Raw genomic sequence first — 9640 nt, 5'->3', positions numbered from 1 at the left:
TTTACTCTTAAAAAGCTGTCCGAACCCTGAACTATGTTCCTGGTATTGGTGGTAATTTTAAATCTATCTTGTCCAATCTTCTTAAGATGTGTGAGTATTTGTATTGTGACTTGGTGAATTAATTAATAAAAGAAAATGTATTTACTGCATATCATTGTAGATGTTTTTTCTTCTTCTACAGTTTTCTACAAGCCACTGCACTACAGTTTTGCACAACAATCATTTCAGTAACCTTTTCCTATTGTTAAACAGTAAGGGCACTGTTAAGACTTTGTTATATGGTAAGATACTAGCAGCACGGTTGCCTGCAAAATACTGTAAAGGTTAATTGACAGAATGTTACTGTAAAATGAATGTACACTACTGTAAATTATTTACAGTAAATAACTAGAGCTTTACAATAAGATACTGGCAGCACAGTTGCCAGCATATTACTGTAATATGTTTTTACAATAAGATACTGGCAGCACGGTTGCCAGCTTATTACTGTAATATGTTTCTACAGTAATAAGCTGGCAGCACGGTTGCCAGCTTATTACTGTAATATGTTTTTACAGTAATAAGCTGGCAGCACGGTTGCCAGCTTATTACTGTAATATGTTTTTACAGTAATAAGCTGGCAGCACGGTTGCCAGCTTAATACTGTAATATGTTTCTACAGTAATAAGCTGGCAGCACGGTTGCCAGCTTAATACTGTAATATGTTTTACAGTATTAAGCTGGCAACCGTGCTGCCAGCTTATTACTGTAAAATAGCAAGGAAAAGTCTAACAGTGTGGGGTGTCTGTGCCGAGCACTAAACACTATTCTAGCCAGTCGAGAAGTCACGTGTTCAAAGCGGTCTACCCTTTGTAACTTTGTGACGTCGCATGTAACTTTGTGAAGTCACCACGCAGATGTTTCCATGTATGGTAATGCTGTCACTTCCCTGTTCGCGTCTGCCTCGCGTCTGCCTCGCGCCCTTATAGGTCCATGCTCGCGCTTCCCGCCACTGAAAGTGTTCCGGAAGGAAGGTAACCAATCACAACGGAGTGGGGTTTGCAGGAGGGGGGGGAGGGTAGCGGAGATGGCCGATGCACAGGCGGAGGGAGCGGAGATTGCCGAAGCACACACACTCAAGTGTTGACAGGACGTGCTGGATCGCCAAAATAAGAGAAAGAGCTTCCCGAAAATCTACATAGTTTTTTGTGATGTGATTCGTGTCAGGTTGCTCTATAGCAGTGTAAAACAAGAAATTAAGACCAGAAAAGTAGTATAATAGGATCTCTTTAAGAGGCTCCTCTGTCCTCCACTTGTTACCTGTATTAATGGCACCTGTTTGGACCTGTTATCAGTATAAAAGACACCTGTCCACAACTTCAAACAGTCACACTCCAAACTCCACTATGGCCAAGACCAAAGAGCTGTCAAAGGACACCAGAAACAAAATTGTAGACCTGCACCAGGCTGGGAAGACTGAATCTGTAATAGGTAAGCAGCTTGTTTTGAATAAATCAACTGTGGGAGCAATTATTAGAAAATGGAAGACATACAAGACCACTGATAATCTCCCTCGATCTGGGGATCCACGCAAGATCTCACCCCATGGGGTCAACATTAACACAAGAACGGTGAGCAAACATCCCAGAACCACACGGGGGACCTAGTGAATGACCTGCAGAGAGCTGGGACCAAAGTAACAAAGGCTACCATCAGTAACACACTACACCGCCAGGGACTCAAATCCTGCAGTGCCAGACGTGTCCCCCTGCTTAAGCCAGTACATGTCCAGGTCTGAAGTTTGCTAGAGAGCATTTGGATGATCCAGAAGAGGATTGGGAGAATGTCATATGGTTAGATGAAACCAAAATAGAACTTTTTGTTAAAAACTCAACTTGTCGTGTTTGGAGGAGAAATAAAGCTGCGTTGCATCCTAAGAACACCATACCTACTGTGAAGCATGGGGGTGGAAACATCAGGCTTTGGGGCTGTTTTTCTGCAAAGGAACCAGGACGACTGATCCGTGTAAAGGAAAGAATGAATGGGGCCATGTATCGTGAGATTTTGAGTGAAAACCTCCTTCCATCAGCAAGAGCATTGAAGATGCGTGGCTAGGTCTTCCAGCATGACAATGATCCCAAACACACCGCCGGGCAATGAAGGAGTGGCTTCGTAAGACGCATTTCAAGGTCCTGGAGTGGCCTAGCCAGTCTCCAGATCTCAACCCCATAGAAAATCTTTGGAGGGAGTTGAAAGTCCGTGTTGCCCAACGACAGCCCCAAAACATCACTGCTCTAGAGGAGATGGAGGAATGGGCCAAAATACCAGCAACAGTGTGTGAAAACCTTGTGAAGACTTACAGAAAACGTTTGACCTATGTCATTGCAAACAAAGGGTGTATAACAAAGTATTGAGATGAACTTCTGTTATTGACCAAATACTAATTTTCCACCATAATTTGCAAAGAAATCTTTAAAAATCAGACAATGTGATTTTCTGGATTTTTTTTCTCATTTTGTCTCTCATAGTTGAGGTATACCTATGATGAAAATAACAGGCCTCTCTCACCTTTTTAAGTGGGAGAACTTGCACAATTGGTGGCTGACTAAATACTTTTTTGCCCCACTGTATATATTAAGCGACATTAGCATTAATTTGGATTGGTGTTGGAGAATGTAAGTACAACATTCCCTCTTCTTCTTTTAGTTTTGTTTTCAACTATCTCCTGAGGGAATTATCTTGTTCTTTAGATGCCAAATGCTACGTCACAAGTTCGCTGCTTACTTTGTCTGTCTGGCCTTTGCTGCTGGATGCTGCTAATGTACAGTGTTTTTTTTTAGAGATTTTGTTTGCTGCGTCTAAAAATGGCACTGACGAGAATGGTGAGAGTGAACCAAAACAGTATAAGTTGTGGGCCAACGACCAAAACAAAGTTAACTACTCTATAAAGAGTAGTTAACCTTTTAAAAAGAGTAACTACTCTTTTTTGGAAGGGTAACTACTCTTTTTAAAAGGTTAACTACTCTTTTTAAAAGGTTAACTACTCTTTTTAAAAGGTTAACTACTCTTTTTAAAAGGTTAACTACTCTTTTTAAAAGGTTAACTACTCTTTTTAAAAGGGTAACTACTCTTTTTAAAAGGTTAACTACTCTTTTTAAAAGGGTAACTACTCTTTTTAAAAGCGTAACTAATCTTTTTTAAAGAGTAATACTCTTTTTAAAAGAGTAACTACTCTTTTTAAAAGGGTAACTAATCTTTTTAAAAGCGTAACTAATCTTTTTTAAAGAGTAACTACTCTTTTTAAAAGGTTAACTACTCTTTTTAAAAGAGTAATACTCTTTTTAAAAGAGTAACTACTCTTTTTTGGAAGAGTAACTACTCTTTTTTGTGTATCTTATTGTAAAGTGTTACCCATTTACATTTTGGATTGACCGAGAGCACTGTAGTTGTTCAATAATAAAATAAATCCTCAAAAATACAACTTGCCTAATAATTGTGCAGACAGTGTATAACAGTAAGCGGCATGTCCTTGTGCCATCATGAACAGTACAAGGACCGTGACACTGAAGCAGCTAATTGGAATCCAGCCTGAAACAACTCCCAATATAATGTCTTCTGTAAAAAGAAGACTTCATTGACATCATTTCTAAGATTTGCACCATGTGTGGGTTTTATACAGGGCTTACTTAACTTAACGGTTCAGTTATCTAATGTCTATATTTGCTAAAACCTTCAAGTCTTGAGCTGCAGAAGGGAAATAAGACAGACCAGGCAGAGATCACACACAGAAACTATCTGGTAGAAGCTTGGAAGTCAACCTTTATTGATACTGGTCAAAAAAAAAGAAAAAAAAAGTCATGTCAACCAACAAGAGAAAATCATATACGTCTTTCATATTTGCTTCAGTACTGCTGTTTATACGGGTAAGAAACACTGATTAACATAATGTATCTCATCTGGATTAGGAGTGAGATTGAGCTCTGACTGTAGCAACTGACTTGTCATCAAAATTAGTTCAAACTCATCTGAACTATATTGGGATTTCTAAGTCAAATAAAGGCATTTCCAGTTAAAAGAAATGGTTGGACACAACGTAAGGCACATTACTTTTAGCTCAGCTTTAAGGCACTGAGGCCATTTATGAATGCATGTAGTAAAACACAACGGTACACGACATAACTGAATGACGTACAACAAAATGAAAGTATAAAAAAATCAAACATGAAGAAAATTCCAGAAGACACTGGATATAGAAGGAATACCAGCACTTGTCAACCTCTTTTCTACACCCTGAAGGCAAAATCTCACAGCTGTTGTTCATTCCGTTTTTTTTAACATGGGAGGTGTTTTCATTTCCATCCCTAATTTAGCATGTTATCACTGCTAACATATAAATGTCGCTAGTGGTATCGTTTCAACTGCTAGCGAGATGCAATGGAGTCCAAAATTCACACCAAGATTAGTTTTAGATTTAATGAGCATAAAATGTAGTCCAGTGTAGCTGAGGGGTAGAGAAACGCTGGTAAGCCTAATATGACTTTGAACTGGCTAGCTGTTGTGTTTCTAAATTCTGCGCACAGTGTCCGTCTTGGCGGTTGGACACCTTGTCGATATTCAAGTACTCTCCTTTATTTCTTTAGGGGAGTCAAAATAAATTAGATGCTCTTTGAACTGCCCTGCAGTTGCAATGTGACCTGTGATGATAAAAGTGAAGACATTAAGACACACATGTTGGTATAAAAGAAACCGTCTCAGGATTGTGTATAAAAAATGTGAGAAGAGACGTTAACCTGATTCCTGGTTTGCTTGATTTCACGAGTGTCAATGTCCAAATGCTAACAAAAACACATACATACTGTACTTGCCCAGCAGTCTTTGTGCGCCGATATCAAGAAAAAACAAAACATATATGTTGCTATATTCTAAATTCAACTGCATGAAAGGGTAGTTAAGGGCAAAATCCAAAGCCTCAAAGATATCAACCAATGTAACATTCAAAAACGCATCTCAGACACATATTGTAAAAACATACCTTCCACATAACATCTGTATACTTCCCTGTCAATGAATGACACACAAACTGGATGACAAAATCCTGTAAGTGTCTCATCTCTATTAAAGGGCTGGGATCTGTTGGATTAGCATGTTGTTGGATAAAAAAAATCACAAAATTACTTTGGCACAGAGAAAAAGTAACAAAGTCCAAAATGAAATTTTTTAGCAAATCAGATCCATTTTTTTTTATAGCAGTTACTAAATGCCATTGACAACATGACCAATTGAAATGGCTTTGGAATCTAAATGATCAAAACCTCTGACTCACCATCACCAACAACAACAGAGAAATGAGCCAATGTGTTCTGTCGCAATTTTCAACTCAGATTTTCATTAACAACTTACTTTTCATCTAACCTCTCTCCAACAATGGCCTAACTCAGTAGTTGATAAAGACAACAAAGAAATTTCATCCATTGCAGTATACTCCTGAGGACTTCCTGTCCGTACATGCTTTGCTGTCCAGCAACAATCCTCCCTGATCTCACAAACGCCGTTTCTAATAAAATGTTTCCCTCTGTATGGGAAGTCAAGTCAAACTGCTTTGTCAAAATCATTTTTCTTTCTTATAAGTCAATACCCTTTAGAAATGGCCCTTTTCCAATATGCCCTGAAGTCAGTTAAATTTCAGTTTTCATAATGAGCCTCCCTTGTATTCCTACAGTTACCCCCACCCTCCAATATTTATCATGCCATGTGGTGGCATGTTTGAAACAACTTAGAATGCCGACTTACAGTTTGACTTGACTCTTCCCCATTGGAGAAAATGAACGCAAAGCGACTGGGTTTTAAAAATGCTGCTGATTGTTGGATTAGAGCAGGAGTATCTTTGGCAGCAAGGACCACAACCTTCAAACTGAAGGAACTGGTCAACAGAGCGGGTAAGTCTGTGTTATGAAAGCGGGTGGGTTTGGGGGCTGGGAGGGGCTTTCTGTGTTTGCTTCAGGGTCGAAGGGTTGGCGGGGGACGTGATGGAGGAGCACAGGGAGGCCCCGGGGGTGTGCGGGCTGGTGGTGGTCCTGGGGGTGCTTGGCCTGAAGGGGGGGATCTGGCAGGAGGGCTGCTGCTGGTGGGAGAAGAGGATGGGCTACGGCTCACGGGGTTGTAGTCCGGTGGCGGGGGCATGGGTGTGTGGATTGGGGTGCGTGGTTGGGCCTTAGCAGCCGCCGCCGCAGCCGCTGACTCATCTTTCACTCTGGTGAAGTTAATGCATCGACCCTAAAGAGAAGGAAAGAGCGACGTCTAATTAGAAACAAGTTCAAATCTGACATTGATATTAGGATTTAGGTCAAACCGACAGACTCACAGATGCTAGCATGTCCGTAGTGGTTAAGAGTGGTAGTGTTTCATGATATGATAATATGGAAAAAAGCATGAAAATGTTGGACTCAGTGAAGGACAAAAAAAAGGAAAGGGCAAAAGGAGAATAGATAGTATATCATTATTATCACTGTGTGAATGCACTACAGGTATAAAAGCTGGGTTTGATTTACGTAACGCATTTGTGCTTAGAAAGTCGTGACATCAGTCAAGAAAAGGGTAATTGTTCAGTGTCTGCTCATTGTATTTTTTTGTTTCTGTATTTTTTTGTGTATGACTGCGTCACAGTGTGTGTGTGTGTGTGTGTGTGTGTGTGTGTGTGTGTATGTACATGTGTATGTGTATGTGTGTGGACAGCTGGTGCTCCAGATTACTCTTAAATCCCAGATTTGACGCCCCCACTCCAAATAATCCCGTTTTGTCCAATGTCCTGTGCCAAGAACTGTGACTCACTGACCAAAGTCTCCTCATACTCATGATTAGATTAATACAGAGAAAAGAAAGGGATGGGGATGGATTGTGGTTAGAGGCTGGGGCCAATGTGAGAGTGTGTGGGTGGGTAGGGTGGATGATGTGTGTGTGGGGGGGATTGTTAAAAGTTGAGTAGGGACATTTTAACCATGTAGAGTTGATTTATCAGACTGTAAAATAAACCAAATTGTTCTGGCAGAAATCGCATTTCACCCCTGAGCTTCCCCTAATATATTAAAACTATCTACAAGCTTCACCCCAAGGTCACATGGGTCGCTGTTACCATAGTAACTCTAACCGCTCCATAGTTGCATGTGTCTGGCAGCCAGAGGGGGGTGAAGTAATGTTAATCTGCTAAAAACCAGGATCAGTCATTGGACCCGCAGGACCATGGTTTCACTTAGTGGAAAATTAGGGAACGGGGATTTATGCCACACACAATGCTGTGTGGAGTAGAAAGTGTGTCATACATGTGCCTTAAAAAGTTCTTAATTAGTTTATATGGAGAAAATCCCACTGATTTAGGAGAAAGGGACATTTTAGACACCTTCTGTTGATGTAGAGTTACCTTGCCGCGGATTAAGCACAACAGAATAAATCAAAAGTGAAGGAAAGTAAGACAGACGGAGAAAAGACATTTGGAGATAAAGAAAGAAAACTAATAGGCCAGAAAGAAGTACATCATAATAATGGAATAGGGACAATTTTCCACTATCCCACACTAAACTTTTGCCCTCTAGTCAGGCAAACCCCCCTTGTGCTCTTACATTAAGCTGAACATCTCTATATCTAACGCAGAGGCCCCTATGAACACATTCATATTGTCACATAGAGGCAAAATATGGCACCAATTCAATCACTCATTCCATAAATTAGCTGCTGTGAGCAAAAACTTAAGCATTGAATAAACAGAGCAGAGAATACAAAGAATGTAGCAGCGACCACCAGTTTCAGGTCTGTCACCGCTTATCCGGTCTGGCATTCCCTAGATGTTGATTAATCAAATGAAGAAGAAAAAAAGCCTGAATGAGGATTTTGACGCTTTCCTTGCCTCATGGAAATACCCACAAAGAGGAGATCTGTAGATTTCTGTCTTAGGCAACTTGTGCCAATTCTCTCGCACGTAATTGCACTAATGCCCCTTTGCTCCGCCCCCAAATAGGATTTATAATTGCTAAATATGTTAAGTTAAGTTGGATAAGCACAAAGACTATAAACAAAGGGAAACAGCTAGCCTGCCAGTCAGGACCTCTCAAGCTCACTGATGAACTGTTATAGTGTGTTTGTTTAATTAGGTTTTGTAATTTCAAAATGTACTCATCTGGAACTAAACCGACCTTAAAGGTTAGCTGTTTCCAGTCCCTGTGGTAAACTAAGCTAAAAGGCTGTGTGTGGTTTAGCATACATTAGAGCCGTATCTAATCAAACTCTTAGAACAATTTAATTGAGTTTACCTTAAAGTTTGTTAGCTACATTTCTTGCAGTGTGTATATTAGCTCTTTGACATTGAGAAGGTGTAATGTGACTCTTAGTTCATAGCAGCAACAACAATTATATACAGAGAGGAAGACAGAAAATGTTTTTAAGTTAAGAAGTAATGAATTTTATATGGAGCGTTAGTTTCTTTTTTAACAAAACTTCACTTCATGTACATCGCTCTGTTAGCGCCCTGCTGTGAATCTATGAAACTTTATCCGGATTAAGGAAAAACCACACTCGCTAGCTATTTCTCCCTGACCTCCTCCACTGTCTACAGTCTTACCAAGGTTATTAAATTGTCTTGGCCTGGCCCAATGTGTGTGTGTGTGTGTGTGTGTGTGTGTGTGTGTGTGTGTGTGTGTGTGTGTGTGTGTGTGTGTGTGTGTGTGTGTGAGTGTGTGTGTGTGTGTGTGTGTGTGTGTGTGTGTGTGTGTGTGTGTGTGTGTGTGTGTGTGTGTGTGTGTGAGTGTAAGTGAGACATGATGGGTCAGTAGGTGGAGACAGCCCTGGCAGTCGTCTGCCTTAGGAATTACCTCATGTCCTTTAGCCAGCTGAATGCTCCCCTGGGGAGGCTTGTGTTAATGTGAATGAGAGAGAGAGAGAGAGAGAGAGAGAGAGAGAGAGAGAGAGAGAGAGAGAGAGAGAGAGAGTGTTAAGCATGGACCAGCTCTGCCTCACAGTGTACACTCTGACGTCAGTGTTATGGATGTGGTTTGATGACACACACACACACACACACACACACACACACACACACACACACACACACACACACACACACACACACACACACACACACACACACACACTCATAATGGCTAACTCCTGTCTCAAATGTTAGATAACTTCATCCCAGTGAGCCAAACTGCGGTTTATCACTGCTGAATTATGTGGTTATGAATGTACTTATACACAGCAACACACACACACACACACACACACACACACACACACACACACACACACACACACACACACACACACACACACACACACACACACACACACACACACACACACACACACACACACACACACACACACACACACACACACACACAAACGCTGCTCTACATCAGACTGTACAGAGCCTATGCTACACAAACATGCCAAGGAGGGTTACTGGGTTCAATGAAGGCAGAGAGGAAAAGTCTAGGATAAATGTACTTTCCCTATAAGATTTCTCTTTACACCGAGGCTCATGACTACACTTTACAGGACCAGTTCATAGCCAAGCCGGTCTCTAGAGGGACATTTGGTTCAGCGCAGTGATGAAAAAAGCGCCATGGTAACAGAATGACCAATGGAGAATCCAGGAGTCGATCATGTAAAGAGC

The 9640-nt window shown here is 40.9% G+C and overlaps 1 protein-coding gene across 1 annotated transcript in view; it reads right to left on the bottom strand.

The window, feature by feature from the left end:
* Positions 1–3775: 3775 nt before the first annotated feature.
* The window catches only part of antxr1c (ANTXR cell adhesion molecule 1c), a 34680-nt gene continuing 28815 nt past the window's right edge, over positions 3776–9640 (bottom strand). The window contains exon 18 of the mRNA XM_080048638.1: positions 3776–6252. Coding sequence (XP_079904764.1) covers positions 5977–6252 — 276 coding nt within the window. The 3' untranslated portion in view covers positions 3776–5976. The remainder of the gene's footprint in view (positions 6253–9640) is intronic.

This window comes from Ammodytes marinus, assembly GCF_949987685.1.
Source record: "Ammodytes marinus genome assembly, chromosome: 20".
NCBI classification, from domain to species: Eukaryota; Metazoa; Chordata; class Actinopteri; order Uranoscopiformes; family Ammodytidae; genus Ammodytes; species Ammodytes marinus.
This window is presented reverse-complemented; position numbering and strand designations above follow the sequence as displayed.